We start from the raw sequence: 17,530 nt of genomic DNA on the forward strand, positions 1-17,530 counted from the left end.
GATAGAGATCCACACCGTCGGCTACTTTTGATCGAACCGACCAAAGGGCGTGCAACCACTTGCAATTGGAGAACACAAAACAGTATGCAGAGATAAATGGAGCACCTAGGGTCAAACAGCTGTTCCAGATGAACATTGTCAACAGGGGAAGAATCACTCCCTTAACTTCTGAACCTCCGGGGGTCAGTGTTCTTCAGCTAAAGCTCCATTATTTTCAGGTAGTATATACAATGTTCTAAGTAATTCTTAGGCAGTAGAACTACGGCATTAGTGGATATGGTACACGTAGGTACATACGCTGCTACGGTTAACAAGTGACAAAAGGTGGTGGTGGTGGTGGCGAACGCAGAATAGCATCAACCGTGGACACAGGGAGTGGCACGGATGATGCTTCAGCTGAAGCGGAGATTCTTCGCAGGTTCAAAGCTATCTTGTTCTCCAGAATCCTAGTAGGGGAGCCTTGAGGTTGGGTTAGTGCCAGTGTGGAGTAGAAGCCCTGCATTGAAACAAGATTCATGTCTTATAAGTGAGATGTCACCAAATATTTACTGCGAGAAGATGACAGTATTCAGCGTTTCGGTAAAGTCATTGTTTTTTGTCCTCATTATCAATTGCTTACTTCGGCTTTCTTCCACCAGCAGACAACTTAGTGGGGGGTTCTGGCTTGCTCGGAGACTGAGATAGCCGGCGTGGTGGCGGAGGAGGCGGTGGTGGCTGCAGATCGATTGAGCAAAAGGTCAAATCTAATGTTAAGACACATTCCTTAGAATATGCATCCAATAAAGAATTTTTTCAAAATAATACAACGGCTATTATTCTGTAACAAAATAAAAGCACATACATTTGGTGCCCTTGTCTTTCCGTTTCCAGTATGTGAAGATGTTGCATTTTTTGATGCAGATACTCGAGATCCAAGTGTCTCCTGAATACCCTACAAAAGAATCATAATAGCGATTACATCTTTGCTGTCTACTCCAATTCTCTATCATATTATAATAATTGTAATTTTTCAGCAATACAATTATGATGTACAATGGGACATTGTAAAGCTTATTTGAAGTCTCATAATGAGGTGGGAGCTGTTTGCATGATGTAACAATAGTGTAAATTCTAAATTTTCGGCTTTCTGCAGCAACCTGCAGCTAATTTCCACTGAAAGAAGGATTATCAGCATATAGTGAGTCAATAGACGAGCATTCAAGATACAGGGAGAACACAGCATGCAATCATCTTAGTGAGAAAGTAAGCACAATACTTTAATCTAAATGACCAAGGAGAACAGCAATCTGGATCTATTTGCAGCTATCAGCCTATCACTGCTGTACTACATGCATGTATATTGGACAATAGCAACGCCGAAAACAAGATCACTGTTCTTTACCTGCTTATTTGGCTTTCTGGCGTTCTCCACCACTCGATTGGCTCTCACATCCGAAGACAAGATTTTCCTTGGAGGAAGATTAACAGAACTACATAATTAAGAATAGTTGTTATAGCAGTTACGACTAAACCAATTCTGACAATCCAAAGCATTACAGATCCATAATAAAATAAGCACCTTGATTTTTGTTTCCCACCAACTTGAAGTTCCAACCTTTCTTGGACATAGCTGCTAAATGATGCAAAAATAGGCTATCAAAATATGGTACATCACAATTAATTGAGCACATTTGATTAAGCTTGTAAAGGTACCTTTTCATTTCTGGCTTCCTAGCTTTAACAAGATTTGGAGTAACTGCCTTTTTGGGAGTAGCCTGCATGAGGAACAGAGACAAAATAGTCAGAAATATATATGTGTTTCATTATTTTTCATGGTTAACTGAAACAAAGAGTTAACCCCTTTCAGCATATTTAAGGAAATGCAATTAATGCCATATTATGCTAAGAGAAGGATATTGGAACGTACTGCTGTGACCATAGCACCATTTGAATTATCCTGCAATCCTCTCAACCTTATAGGTGTTTTTGGATCCAATTTTAGGCTACTCCCTTTGGCAGTATGGCGTTTTTCTCCCGTTGAAGGGCGACAAGGAGTGATGGCAACAGCAGCATGCTTTGGTGCACTTTCCCTGCCGAGGCGTCGTTCAGGAGTCGAAGGGCAACCGGGGCCACCAACATTCGCATGCTTTAGCACAGAGTCTCTGGCAACAGGGCGTCTCTCAGCAGTAGAAGGCCTGCGAAGAGTAATAGCATCGGCAGGCTTTGGTGCAGTTTCTCTGGAAACAGGGCGTCTCTCAGCAGTAGAAGGCCTGCGTAGAGGAATAACATCGCCATGCTTTGGTGCAGTTTCTCTGGTTAAAGGGCGTCTCTCAGCAGTAGAATGTCGATGCAGGCTGACAACTTCAGCATTCGTGTGCACAATCCCTCTGGTGACAGGGCGCCTTTGAGCACTAGATGGCCAACATGGATTGGCAGTACCACCAAGCTTTGGTGCACTCTCTCTGGTTATAGGGCGCCTTTCGGCAGTAGAAGGTCGTTGTGGGGTAGCAACATTGGCATGCTTTGGTGTCAGCTCTTTGGTGGTAAGGCGCCTATCAGGAGTAGAAGGTCGACATGGGGTAGCAGTGTTGGCATTCTTTGGTGCCGACTCTTTGGTGATAGGGCGCCTATCAGCAGTAGATGGCCTGCGTGGGGTAGCAATGTTGGCATCCTTTGGTGCCAACTCTTTAGTGATAGGGCGCTTATCAGCAGTAGATGGTCGACGTGGGCTAGCAATACTTGTTTGATTTGCTGCCAGATCTCTAGTCGCAAGGCGTCTTTGAGCAGTGGAGGGGCGACATGGGCTAGCCATACTAGCAGGACCCCGTGAACCATCTCTGGTGACAGGTCGCCGTTCCCTAGAGGAGGGCCGTTGGGATGCTGCTGATGAAGGTCTTCTAAGAGCTATAACACCAGGATCTTCTTTTGTCACAAGTTTGCTTCTTACTGTGGTGCCACCGACATTGCTGGTTGCTGCTCTAGGCTTTCGCAACGATTGAACATTCCCAGGCTTGGTTTTCTGGTTTATAACAGTGGAGTTGCTTGATTGAGGACCCTGAAAATTGTTCATGAAAAATATATTATTAGTTTACAGGAAAATTTATTGTTATGGAGCTTATCATAAATGCAGGTATTCTTTTTGTGCCTTGCATGACAGAGCAGTTGGTCATCTTTATGGGGTCCAGGCCACAATGATAGTTATCATAAAATAAGGCAAATGTAGATAGCAGCAATATTCCTTAGTTCTAGCAAGACAAACACCAAATAAAGATGAAAAGGTCAATAATGTATCAAGATTTAGTGTGCCAGTACCTTATTGATAAATGTTTGATCAGGAACACAACTAGAAGTCATCTTAACCGTCCTAGGAATGATTTTTGAAGCTTGACTAATTGGGGAGCATTTCTCAATAGTTCTCTTAAGATTCACCTTAGTCTCATGGGGCATGACCAGATCATCTTGACTACATTTAGCATTTTGCTGCAACATATCCATCCTGTCAGAACAATTTTCAACGCTTGGATTTTCTCCAGTTTCTTCACCAATCATCTGTAAGCCTCCAGCTGATGAAGAATGAGTCGCTGAGGAAATTCCATTACTTAACCTCTTATTATGATCATTGTAGCATCCCAGTCCATGCTCAGATGTGGATTCAGCTGCTATTTGCCCCATGCAATCATCAACATGTGTTCCAGATCCAGCAGGAGATGCATGCTTTGCAACTGGTTCGTCTTCTCCTGTCTGACTAGAATCACTACCATCGCCACTGTATTCTAGATTAAGCTCAGTTTGTTGGTTTTGTTGTTGTAGAGCCTTTAGCTCCCTGATCCTCTTAAAGTATTCTTCAAAGTACGCCTTCTTCTTGGCAACTAATCCATTGAATTTAACGAACTCCTCAGTACGTCTGTCATTGGTAAAAACAGACCATTTCTCCCATTCTAGTGATTCCAAATCAAATCTTCCAAAAGATATGGAACCATGGTCAAAAACTTGTGTTGTTCCCTACATAGGATAGAAATAAAGCGGATAAAAAGTGTGAGAATATTAGCAAAGGTGAACTCAGATTACTTACTAATACAGAGATGTCTGACAGTAGTCAGCATAGAATTATAGCTATTTCAGTTGCATCAGGTAGATAGGCATTCTTAGTCTATCATCAATCTTTACTTTGAGTGAACATTGTATATGCTGATAATAAAATAAACAGATCCTTATGCATACCATGAGAGAGACATTACCTGAGAACTATCCTGCACGGGTGATTCCTCACGCGGCCAAGCAAAACAGTTTTGATTGACTTCTGTCGCCATAGTATACTGCACGTCTACTTCATTACAGTTGTAATTTCTACTACCAAACCCTGTAAAATCAAACCAGCCATAATCATAAGTACAAAGCCATACCTGAAGATTCATTTATACAGTCAAGCAGAAGATTACCAACAGAAGTTATCTACTGTTTTGTTAGAACTAACTAGTGTTTTTCCAGCAAATTCATCAGGACTCAAGTATCTGGAGCTAGGTCTACTAGAAAACCTCTAAATCCAACTTACCACCATGGTTTTATTCCAACTAGCGGCGTCTCCGATAAGAGCAAGTGCTATCTAGCAAGGAAGAACAGCATCCTTGCCGTGAGTAGGACCTTTAATTGGACTAAAATTTAGTAATAAAAGGCTAAAATCTCAAAACCAATATGGCAATCCATCCTGCACGGAAGGTGGTGTAAATTCCCCCCAAAGTCCACTACTATCATGGAATCAATAAGTTCCCATCGCCGCAAATTAATTCATGGATGGATCGTGGTCACTTCCAACTGCAGCGTTGGGCCCTTAAACACCCGTCTCACCACACCTACCCTCAGAAGACAACATGTCACCAGCACGAAATTTCTGACACAATATGCATCCGACAACTAGTCAAACGCAAGTAAACGTAACCCCACGGAAAGAGATTGCACGCACTATTTTACCCAGGCCAAGACAAGTTCTTGGAATTGGAGGTTCTGCGTGGTATTTTCACCCCAAGCCAAGACAAGTTATTGGAATTGGAGATTGTGAGTGGTAAATTTGAAAGGAAACGCGCACAGAACTGAAAATAAAGCGCTTGAAGGGAACGAGCCGCAAGAATGAGTGGTGGTTCAACTACTGAAAACCCCAACAAGAGAAACACTGGCTTATAGGCAAGCCACTCCAAATCTAGAAACTTTTTGAAGGAAAATTTTGCAGAAACCGCGCCCTAGATTACGCGCTTGCCAAGTTAAGAGGCGGATCTAGGCGGCGTGCGGGGTATGCACCCGAAATTTGCGGAGATCACAGTTCGGGTTTAAGTAAGCAAATCAGTGGACGAGCGAAAAAGAAAACACTCGTACCTCAAGAACCCCCGGCCAAGATTGCGGACGGAGTGGAGACAGGCGACGAGGTAGCAGACCGGGGCGGCACGGCGGCTGCTCTAGGGCACAGCAGTGGTACGGTCCAGGGGAGATTCTAGACCCGCATTGGGGCCGGTTTGGAGCTTCGGGTAGGCCGGAGCAGGAGGAAAGGTACAGGGTGGTGGAGACTGTGGTTTGGCCCCACCGTCGAGCAACGGGCGAGCACTCCGCCCCCTGCCACTGCCAGGACGCGGAAGTGGATCCGGCGAGCGCGGCGCGGCAGATCCGGGGAGGGAGGAACTGCTGCTGGCGCACTGTGGCCTCCCTCCTTCTACTTCTTCTTCTGGTGGCGACTGGCGAGGCGAGAGGCGAGAGGCCCGCGCTCTACTGCTCTGCTGTGGCTTTGCCCTACGGTTGGGCGCACCGAGAGGGGAGAGGGAGGTAGCTGTCGCCGATTTGATTTGGTTGTGGTTTCTAGTCTAGTCTAGCGCGGCTGGTGACGGCAATGTACGGCGGCGTTATTGCGACGGGGAGGGGAGCGGGGAGCGGGGGAGAGAGAGATGGATGATTCTTTTCTTGCGTACTTGAGGCCGGATTAGGTGCGGGTTAGCGAGGGGGCAGAGTGTGAGTGACTGTCAAGTTTACTAACCGTTGCGGCCGAAGAGGCTACTGCAATTTGTTTTCTTTCTTGAAACTGGCAATACCCTTTTTGATATTTTTAACTACTCCCTCCGTTCCTTTCTATAATGCCTATTGTTTTTCGCATTTGTTTCAGAATATACGAGTAAGCTATGTTTTTTTTTTGCAAAGAATCCCTTCCACCAATCAGGTCAAGTCCAGAAAATCTGGAAACCGATCTGGTCATGTATTTCTGAGATCTGTTTTCAATTTCCTATTTTATCTGTGATATCGCTAGGGGGTTTTGTGTGAAAAAATGGCTCGCGCTAATTTCCGTGCCAAAAAACAATAGGCACTATAGAAAGGAACGGAGGGAGTATTTTTTTATTAATGTACATCCTTCTAAATTTAGATATGTCTATATAATAAAAGGTGTCTTGATACATCTAAATTTTGATAAACTTTGACATATTTCTATGAAAAAACGTAATATTATATAAAAAATACAAGAAGAATGAGACTGAAAAAATAGAAATAAAGTATTTTTAATCAGAAACAAAGTCCAAGTAAGTGTGTGTGATGCGTAATCATGGTTTCTAAGAATAATGGCAGAGAATTATTGCATTTCGAGAGTCTAGCGCGGCTGGTGACGGCAATGTACGGCGGCGTTATTGCGACGGGGAGGGAGCGGGGAGCGGGGGAGAGAGATGGATGGATTCTTTTCTTGCGTACTTGAGGCCGGATTAGGTGCGGGTTAGCGAGGGGGCAGAGTGTGAGTGTCAAGTTTACTAACCGTTGCGGCAGAAGAGCCTACTGCAATTTGTTTTCTTTCTTCGAACTGGCAATACCCTTTTTGATCCTTTTAACTATTTATTTTTAATGTACATCCTTCGTTCATAAAAGGACGTCGAAGATTTATCTAAATTTAGATATATCTACATAATAAAAAGTGTCTACATACATCTAAATTATGATAAACTTTGACGTATTTCTATGGACAAAGGTAGTAGTATTATATAAAAAAAATACAAGAGGAATGAGACTGAAAAATTAGAAATAAAGTATTTTTTAATCAGAAAAAATGTCCAAGTAAGTGCGTGTGAGGGTTTACATTGCGAGGGTTTGCTTTGTTGAGATGCCGTTCCTTGGCTCCGCTCTTCCTCTAAACCTAGTGAGCGTCGGTGTTATGTGCGGCATCCGCTTAGCTTTAGGAATGTCATTACAGTCATCAAGTTCAAAAACCCCAATGGTGATCAAGGAGAAAGTGCAATGAACCTCATGCCTTCATCTTTGACACTTCCAACTTTCCAAGTGCTCGTCGGCAACGTTTTTGAACCACACATAGGGCACAAGAGAACTAGGCCGTGGTGAGAGATCATGTAGTTGTATCCCAAGCCGAATAAAACTCACATAATGTCCATTGCCAGTTTTTAGTAAGCTAGCCATGGTACACGAAAGATGAAGGTCTTTAGGAGCACATTGATCCGAGTGGCGCCACAAGCTTGACAAAAAAAAACTCGCACACCAACACTCCTAGAGGTCAATTGTACCTAAAGTCGAAAACACCCGAAGTAAATGAATCAAGATAATATATAGGAGATCCACCTAGACCAATTCACACGATGGACGAACTCTTGATCTGTCTGGAAGAGAATTATTGCATTGCGAGGAGGAAGGGAACCGTTATCACTCCCCTTTCGACTCAAGTTCTATTTGTCGTTATCAGTCTATAAACTACCTTGTTTTACTTTTGAAAAACTTAGAGAAAACTTACTAAAGCTTTATCATGGCGGATAGTATTAAAAGTTCAAAAGCATTATGGAAGATTGGAAACAAAAAAAAAAGGTGGGAACATTTTTTTTCTCCTTGGCAATTGAGTGCTTTTCTATGAGTTGGCAACTCGTTTGAATTCAAATTCATGTCGTCATTTGTAGATCGAGTGGTGGTGGTGGTCGCACTGCAATACTATATGCGTACATGTGGTTAAATAGACTAGCTCATGTTGCCTTTTGTAGTGCTCACCTTTTTTAAGATCTCGAGCGGCTCGCTGTCTGCCTTTCCGAAGCTTTCCGAAAACATGTTTGAAGATTGGCACTGCTATCCTTTGTCTGATGACGAATAGCAAACATTTCTTTTCAAGCTAGAATAAAGAACAGGTTCAGTAGATCGATGGCCGGATTCCATAGACCAGAAAGAGGACTATGATCGAGATGGATTTCTGGCTGATAAGAAATCAGCACCAGCACGTCGTCTGCACGTGAGAGGAGACATGCACCGATTGGCTTCGAATTATTGAGCTCCTTGATTCCATGCGTGGGCCGTGGGGTGGGGAACTGGGGAGATGGAGACAAACAGTAACAAGTGCGAAGCTTTTATGGAGTTTTCTGCTGCTATATCGATCAATCGTCTATTTCTATTGTGTTTTCTTCTGTTCGGAAAAGAATGTGTTTTGATAGCTAGGGACGTAATTTCCGGTGTGTTTCTTTTGTCCTTGGCCTGGCCTGAACCCTACTAGAATAAAAGCCGCGATGGCCCATCCTGTGCAGTGCCCGTAGATGACGATGGACCACGGGTAAACATGTACGCGCGAGGATGGATCGCAGGTAGGTGGCTAGTTATTTGTACTGTTCCACGCGTCTTATGCTCAAGTTGCACGGCAGCAATCATACACTATAAATTTTATTTATTGATTGATAATCATCTGAAGTTATTAGTATAAGAAAACTCAAAAATAATAAAACTACATATAGGTATTTAGACCCCTAGCGGCGACAAAAAAACACTAGCACAAACTGAAGGCACATCGTTGTCCTCCTCTGGAGCCGTGTAAATCTTATCGTAGTAGACTTCGTGTGGTTGATAAACATGAATCCGTCGTTCTACGACCATAAAAGGACCAACGCACCATCGCCAAATGTGAGAACGCTAGCTAGACCGGAAGAGCCATAACTAAAACCAAATCAACCGACAGGAAAACTGCCAGGATCCGGGAGATGCGTGGACACACAACTCCACACGCATATGTCGACACTAGTCGCTAGATGCACCGCCAGATCGAGGAGAGTGCGGGTAGAACTTTATCCGGAGTTCAAGATATGTAGCACCAGCCTCCACCATCTCGAAGATGACATCACAAAAAAAACTCCTAAACAAGGAAGGAGAACCGTTGTTGACCCCTAGATTAGAAGAGCCAAAACTAAAACCACACAGACGAACACGAAAACCAACTATATCCTAGAAGACCCATGATACACATAACTTCATGTGCCCTCCGTCGACACTAGACGCAACACCGGAGCGATGGGGGCCTTATCCTGACTTGAAGATGTAACCACGAGCTTACCATCTTAAAAGATAACACTGAGGAAAGAAAAAAAAACATAAGAAAAAAAAAACAAGAACCCTCCCGTTAGCTGCGCCGTCGGATCGCCTCACTACCTCCTGGCTAGCTCGTATGCCGTTGAGTAACTATTGGTGATCGGCGTCTCACGGAGACTCCGCGCCAGCACTATCATGGATCCACGGCGGCCGGCCGGCGGGTACAACCGCGCGGCGCCGGGCAGTAAATACGGCGGCCACATGCATGTGACGCAGAGCATGGAGGACGGATCGGAGACCCTTCGAGGGGAAAAGGGAGAGGTGGTAGAAATGGTCGCGGCAGGCTGCACGTTGACATGCCCTAGGGCCACATGCGTGCCCTCTTTTCCCACGGATCTGCATCTGCGCGAGTGTACATCAGATCAGATCTCCGATCCGACAAGGAGAAGACGCCTCACCACGCGATCGAGGTCACGCACTGTCCATTTTGTTCGTAGAATCGTAGTACACGAATGAGAATGACATTCCCCTGCTTGCACATGCACGCTTGCGCGCGGTTTGCTCCTTGGTGGATTCCTCCACGGCCACAGGCCGAATGTGTGTGTTCCGGGTCGGATTAGCGGAAGCATACTCCTGCTAATTCGTTGCTTGCTTGGCGAGCGAGACCCCGCTAGGCAGGGCAAAGCTCCTCACATGGCCTTCGTCTTAGGGCATCTCCAGCGGCGCGACGCATTTCGGAGGCCGTTTGCGTCGCGTGGCGGACGCGAGACTGATCGTTTTTGTCCGCGCGTCCGTTTGCACCTTGTGGTGGCTCCAGCGGCGCGACGTATTTCCGCGTTTGTATGAAATATGAAGTTTCGAAACAACAAAATAATATTCAACGAAGTCATAGTTATTACATTCAAATTTTAAAAAGTCTGCATGCAAATAAGATAGTACTCCTCTAGGCATGATCTGCATGGCCAGCCAATGTCCATTGATGCTCAATCATCGGAAGAGGAGTCGACGACCTCCGCGCGGAACTTGTCCAACATCTGCCACATGTCCACCTGTGTGGGTACAAACTGCGGATCAATGGGCGCGCACAATAGCGCCGAAAACACGAGTAGAAACCTACCGGCGCAATTGACCGAACAGGTCGTGGGCGGCGCGGAAGGGCGGCGCAACCGGGAGCGTTTCGCCGCAAACGACCGAGCGGTACGCGGCGGAGCACGCTCCTGCTCTCCCACGCGGCAAGAACGGAGCCGACGCCGACTACTACGGCGCTACGGCCGTACGGCGGCGCTAGGGGTGGGGGTGGTGCCGTCGCACTAGGGCAGGAAAGAAGGGGAACAAGAAGCAAATCGAAGCGGTCGATTTCGCTGTCCTTGACATGCGGGACCGGGTAAGAAATGGAGGACGCTCGGAGCGACCGTCGAGCGTCCGCCGCGACGCAAACCTGGCGCATATTTGGGCCAGGTTTGCGTCTCCGCGGACGACCCGGTCACTTTGCGTCGGCCCGCTGGAACAGACCCCAGACGCATTTCCGGTCACGGCGAACGAAAACGGTCGCTCAGCGACCGTTTGCGTCGCGCCCGCTGGAGATGCCCTTAGAATATTCGATCCATCCCTGACCCGGCCGATCGGAACCTCAAAGGAAACCTTGGTTTGCTGGTTTAAACGTAGCATAATGGAGCACTTAACTGACGTGTCGCAGCTTCCAAGGAACGGGCACGGCACGTGCCTAGGCGTGACTGCAGGAGTCACCGGACTCCCTTGCGCAACATAGAATTTCGTAGTTGGACGACAATGCCATTCCATCAAGCAATCTGGGCGATGATGACCATTTCGATGGCCTCCTCTTTGGGGAGGTCGTATGGCTGGATCTCATGGTTCACGATCACCGGGATCCGACGCGTTGTAAAAGAGGATGTTGCCGTGGCCATCGTCCTCCTCGCCGTCATGGCCTTCATCTTCATCCTCCTCCTCGTCGTTGTCGAGGACGAACCCGTATTCTTGGTTGAAGAAGTCCATGTCGTCGAGGTTACCCGCTCGGTGTCGCGGGTGGAAGCGGCGGTGGATCTCGTCACGACGCTCGCGTCCCTCGCGTGGCACCGGAGGCACCGATACACGCCGTGAGTTGAGACAAAGCTAGCTGCCAGGTAGGATCACATCCCGCCAAAGCACCAGATGGTTCTCGTCGTAGAGCCGGCGCGTGTAGTCCACCCACGGGACGTACTGGCGCTCCCGCGCGTTCTTCTTGCCGCCATGAGATGAGTCGACCTCGTGGTCATGCTTCATCCTGCGGAAAGGCCAGCCCTTGCCCATGCCGCTGTGCTCAATGGAATTGGATGGTGCAGTGGCGGTGGCGCTGCCTATTGGCGAAGGTGTGACCAGAACGGAGACGGCATGCTCCCCTTAAAAGGGACGGGGTACTACCTCGCCATCAATTCCTGGCGTTGATACCCAGCGCCACCCGCGCCGGTACTAGTCATGTATATCCACATTCGAATCCGATACCGGTCAATATATGCTTCGATCCGAATCCGAGAAAAATATGTGGTAAATGATATGGTATGAGCGAAATCCAATCCGGTCCGATCTATTTACACCCTTAAACCTAGCGTTACGGTGCGGTGCGCTAGTCTCTGAAGCGTAAAAACTTTGCTGCGGTTTCACAATGATTCGTTGGTAAACGGCACAAATTCTCATGTTTGTGCGCAAATTTCTTGGCCAGGTGAGAGCACTCAGTGTGTCTGCAACGGCTATCTGACCTATAAGCACGTACGCACTGTACTAGGTACTGATGAAGCATCAGGTTCTTACATTACTTAACGCCATTATTAGGTTAGTCTAGACCATAGAGGGCATCGAGCCATGATGCGTGCTTAGGAAATGATTACGGCGGGTGCAGAGAGCTAGCTGACAAAGTGATTAGGGCGGACCGTACATGGTGCGTGCTTCAGGACTGTGCCCCGCCACATGAGCATCACATGGTTTGACAATTATAGATGAACGACGGCATGATGATTAGTTAGAGCTATACGTGGAACTTAACGTTGGAATCTTTCGAGGAAGAACAGTTAATTAAGAAGGACAAGCTCGTGATGGGGCACGGCACAGGAAAGAGACACTGACATGGCCATAACCAAAACTGATTAATCCGTCTAGGAGAAAATTAAGTGACGATGCATACGGAACTTGAGAAGTGAGTAACAGACATGTTCAGGTAACATCAGCATTCAGCAAAGGCTCAGTAGAAATTACTGGCGCAGGAACGTGGACTACTTTGCGCTCACCCTAGTCCGATAGATCACAGATTCCTGCATAATTCAGTAGAAACTACACTCGCGGAACGTGGACTAGATTGACATACTTCCACCGATCCATAATAAGTATCGTGATTTAAACTAAAACCAGAATATTTATTATGGATGGGAGGAAGTATTCCATTAAATACTTGTTTGTTATACTATTGGTTTCGGGTTAATTTGAACAACCAAACAATAGTACTCCCAACTATATGTTGATCGAGGGCTCAAAGGACGAAAGTCCAACTTAATTTGGAGTACAAAAGGAAGTTAGCGTTGCACGAGTGCCGTATCATTGGGGGATCCAATCCAATCATCCCGACACCAACCACGTACGTGACCAGTGCTCTCCTCTCCCTCCCGTTTTAGGTTCTCTTTCGCTTTCAGCTGATCATTGTATCTGATGTTGTTAGATTGTTGAGAGCAACGGCGCCATGATCGATTTGAAAACCGTCGGTCTAACCAAATAGGCGGGCGAATTAAGACCGGCTAGTCGATCGGCTAGCTCTAGCTGCATGTGAGAGCTAGCAATCGTGGGGAAGAACCAGCTCTTCTCGGGTCGAAGAAGCAGGTCTTCGGGCCTTTGTGCTTTTTTCATGGCCAGCCAAGCCCAATAAGCCAGCTCAGCTGGCTCGGCCCAAGCTAGATCTCTTGCGGTTTGGACTGAGTTTTGGTTGGCCTGGCCCAAATCCTATAAATGCAACATAAATTGACAGGGTATTTCTTTTTAACCTTATGATCATGTAAAAATGAACAAAAAATTGTAGCAAGTATATATTTCTGTTTTTCCAACATATATATATGTCGTATCTTATGGGCACATGGAATTTTGCTTTCACAAAATGACTGTGTTGTCAACAAATCAAACAAATTTCATATAAAATATTCAAATTTTGGATTAAAAAATCATCGTTATGTGAGAAAACGTGCTCCCCAAAACCGGATTTGGGACAATCATCAGTTTGTTGATTTTCCCTTTTGCCGTAAGTTAAGTTGATGTGAACATTTGGTTTACTCCACGGAAAAAATATATTGAACCGTACGAACATTAATTTATTCTACCATGAGCGAACATTATATCCAAAGTGAACCCACCTGTTAGAAAAATCTAACGCACATCATGAGGCATAGGGACTGCACTATCGAACAATCACAAATTTGATTGATGGCGAATTTTAAGATCAACTATGTCAAAAATAGGAAAAAGTCCTTGTTGTTGCTTTAGAGGCAATTCACATGGCATGAAAATTTTATTGCGTTTTTTAAACCGGATAAACTCTTCACCATCAACTGCTCAAAGAAACACAAAGTTTGACCCAAAAACAATTACAAGTTGGAGGGAGCACGAGCATCAACTATTCAACTTGGAGCACTAATAGAAAACCCGTCATGACTGTTCGGCCTAGAACACCCACTACAGGGCAACAAACAGGGCGGATCCTGCCGCGTGGGAGCAGGCAGGGGCGGGCGAATCCAGGGGCGGGCGGGGAGCAGGCAGGGGCGGCCGAATCCAGGGGAGCGTCGCTGCCGCGCGTGGCCGACCTGAAGCGGGCGACTTGATCCGCGCGTGGGCGATCCGTGCTGGAGGCGGGCTCGCAGATCGGGGAAGCGGAGATCCGGCCGAGTCGGGCGGGCGGGAGTCGGACGAAGAGCAGCCAGGAAGAAGACTCGACGCAACAAGACGAAGGACGGGGACGGGCGACGGAACAAGCAACGTCGGCAGAGAAATTTAGAGGATCAATTTTTGCTCTGATACCATGTTAGGGCAATATACTTGTTGTATTACCAGGGGGCCAAAGGCCACAATATATAGTACATGTACAGGTGCACATATGCAGAAAGCCCCCTAACATATGAGGAAACTACAATAGACAGATATATACATCTAACAAGCACCATCAACATAATAAGGATAGAAACGCAGATCAAATAACAACCACATCCTATTAGAAACTGAACTTATTACAAGACACGACAAAGCAACAATTTTCTCCATGTAAAGACCACCAACGCAGATCAATAACAACCACATCCTACAATCCAATGATCCTTCATGTGTTTTCCTAGCAGATGTATCCGCATACTGTTGGGACTAAGAAGCCAGCTCCGTCTTCATCATTAATTGAAGAGTTCCCGTGTTTTGTTTCTCACAATCTTCAACTTTGTGCAAGCCCGCCAAATATAAAAGGAAAAATATGCATTGTAAATACGAACACCACAAGGAGCTTTTTTTCTGTTTACAAGTAGCTCATGGAACCTGCCGCTGGGTAACACCACACCACAAGAAACTTGGCCACATATTTTAGAAAGGTTATATTGTTCCTTACGGTCTAAGTGGCCCAACGAGCAACAACTATAGGGAAAGTACTATAATGTATCCGAAGAAAAAAAAGGGTGTGAACCAAATAGCTGCATGTGAAAATTTCTACGAAGACGCGGAAAATCTCAACATAGCTGCATGTGAAAAACAAATGATATGTAGTTTGCACATTGTCACATAATAAACAGTTAGGACAAAATTGGCCTTTCCTCTTTCTCATATTCTCCCTACCAAGATCATCATTCTAGAACAATTGCCAACGGATTTTTGAGATGTAAATTTTCTTTCCAAATCCATTTAATTATGAGCCGTAGAAAGATCCTTTTCCACGTACAAGTAAGCAGGAGGGAATTGTTGGTCAGCAAAAAGGGGACCGGACTATTTCATCAACAACAACATTTTGAATAATTTGACTGGCATGATTCTTAATATTTTGTGACTGAGTTAACAACTCTAGGAATAATCATCCCGTGAAGGGTATATTGAGTTTGAGGATCATGACTTACAAAAAGGTGAGTGGAATCATAATTCATTCAAAATCTTACCAAATTCCCACCATACATGATTGATTTTCTTTCACAAAAATAAGTTTAATAATTATAAGAAGTGCTTTCCACAGGGAAAATAATTTCTCCAGGGCTTGACAGAAGCAACAATTTTATTTCTCAAATATTTAGCTTTCACAACTTTTTTTTTATGAAAGTCCATCTTGAGTCTCCAACTTGCACCACTACTTACATAAAAGGCTTATATTTTTTTCCCGCATCTTCAACCTCCAAACCACATTTTGATTTAGAACTACAAATCATGGATCACCTCATCATATGATATCTCCTATTTTTCTTTTGAGGAAAATACACCTAAATCCTAAAACTATTGTGGGTGCCAAGTTAGTCCTAATTGTTCAAAAATGCACATTCGAATCTGAATTTTACTTTAAGTGTGTCATTGGTGCACCTAAGCTCGACGAAGCAGATTTGGCCGCTTGTAGATCCTTGAGTACGTAATCCACCGCAAGTGCACCGGTGGACATAGCAGCTCTAGGAATAGCCTAAACTTGAGCGATGTACTGCCGTTAGGTTAAAATCACTCCGATGTAACCTTTTTGTGTGGAGATCGATTGTGCCAAGGTGTTGAATGCGGTGAAGCCCGGAGACAATGATATATCAAGGAATGGTCATCACGTTAAAGAAATCCAGAAGTTCATGGATATGGGAGAGTTTTATTTTGCGAAGATTAGTATAGATCAAGGACTCCAGTACCGAGCGAACGTTTCCCAGAGTGGACGGATCAGGCAATCATCATACATTCACCATTGATTAAAAGATCCAACGGTTGAGATCGTTCGCTCCATGTTGTAAGATCAATAAATGAAAACAAGGTTGCACGTTGCCTTATTAACTTGGGTCATCTCCTAGCTTTATTTCGAGATTTAGCAGACTGTAATGATGCATTTTATGAATACAACTCCCGCTACATTTCCCGCAAAAAAAAAGAACCACTCTGATGCGTGCCACGTGGCGATTTCAATCTAGAAGCACACATCCGCCTGATGCGCTGCATGAAGCTGCCTAGATCCAACGTCTGCGGGTTGGCCGACATCACAGGTCACATATGACTTCATGTTTACTCTCTCGCCTCTAACGATCGGAGAACATTTCAGCCACGAAGACAAAGCCACCGCGAGAAGCGATCAAGAGATAAAGAGACTGCACACTCAGTCAGTCACTCACGCACGCCTCACCATGTCTTCGATTTTGAGTTTTTGACCATTGAATATGTTGACCATGACCGGCCAGACAAGAACGCAGGCCAGATCAGCTGTGAACTGCACAGGCCACAGCCCTACGTAGACCACATGCGCTAATTCAGCATTTGTGGATGTTGACCAAACAAGCTCTCGGTTGCCTCGATATTTTATTCGCGCCAAAAAATATGTCAACCCCATAGTGGCGCTGACTTCCACCACTGATCGGCACCTATAAATACTCGCAGGCATGCGCACGGACGATTCAGGAACTCGAAGTCGAAGCGCCTCAAGAGATCGACGGAGTTAGAAGCAAGAGATCGGTCTACCATGGACATGCGGGCGGCCCGCGGCGGCGGAGCAGGAAATGCGCAGGCCCGGCGGCCGTGCCGGTACAGGGGCGTGAGGCGGCGGCAGTGGGGGAAGTGGGTGTCGGAGATCCGGGTGCCCGGCACGCGCGAGCGGCTGTGGCTCGGCTCCTACGCCACCGCCGAGGCGGCCGCCGTCGCGCACGACGCCGCCGTCTGCCTCCTCCGCCGCGGCGCCGCCGGCGGCCTCAACTTCCCTGGCCGCGCCGCAGCCTACGGCCACGTCCTCCGACTGGCGCCGCGGGGCGCGGGCCAGCAGCTGTCGCCGCGCTCGGTGCAGCGTGTGGCGTCCGACGCCGGCATGTCAGCCGACGCGCAGCTGGTCGAGCTGCGCGAGCGCGTCCCCGCGCCGCCGAGCCAGGAGGTGGCGGCCTCCGCCGGCATTGGCGCCGCCGCGCGAGGTGGCGCAGTTGCAGAAGAGCAAGTGGCATATGCGGATTGGAGGAGCTGGAGCAGCACTGGTAGCGAGCAGCTTGTGTACGGGGAGCTGAGCGTAGACGACATGGAGATCGTGACGTTGTAG

The 17,530-nt window shown here is 46.4% G+C and overlaps 2 protein-coding genes across 2 annotated transcripts; one reads left to right on the forward strand and one right to left on the reverse strand.

Moving 5' to 3' along the window:
- Window positions 1-231: 231 nt before the first annotated feature.
- Window positions 232-5,407, reverse strand: LOC124706482 (proteoglycan 4-like). The gene is made up of 10 exons (XM_047238147.1): window positions 5,347-5,407; window positions 4,218-4,339; window positions 3,292-3,981; window positions 1,907-3,034; window positions 1,693-1,754; window positions 1,559-1,609; window positions 1,382-1,469; window positions 842-931; window positions 620-714; window positions 232-496 (listed from the first exon to the last, which is right to left on the reverse strand). Exons 2-10 carry the CDS (start codon window positions 4,287-4,289, stop codon window positions 472-474), a joined length of 2,301 nt encoding a protein of 766 aa, XP_047094103.1. The 5' UTR covers window positions 4,290-4,339; window positions 5,347-5,407; the 3' UTR covers window positions 232-471.
- An 11,562-nt stretch (window positions 5,408-16,969) lies between these two features.
- On the forward strand, window positions 16,970-17,530 carry LOC124647860 (ethylene-responsive transcription factor ERF014-like). The gene has a single exon (XM_047187723.1). The coding sequence runs from the start codon at window positions 16,970-16,972 to the stop codon at window positions 17,528-17,530; it is 561 nt and encodes a 186-aa protein (XP_047043679.1).

This window comes from Lolium rigidum, chromosome 4 (genome assembly GCF_022539505.1).
Source record: "Lolium rigidum isolate FL_2022 chromosome 4, APGP_CSIRO_Lrig_0.1, whole genome shotgun sequence".
Classification (NCBI taxonomy): domain Eukaryota; kingdom Viridiplantae; phylum Streptophyta; class Magnoliopsida; order Poales; family Poaceae; genus Lolium; species Lolium rigidum.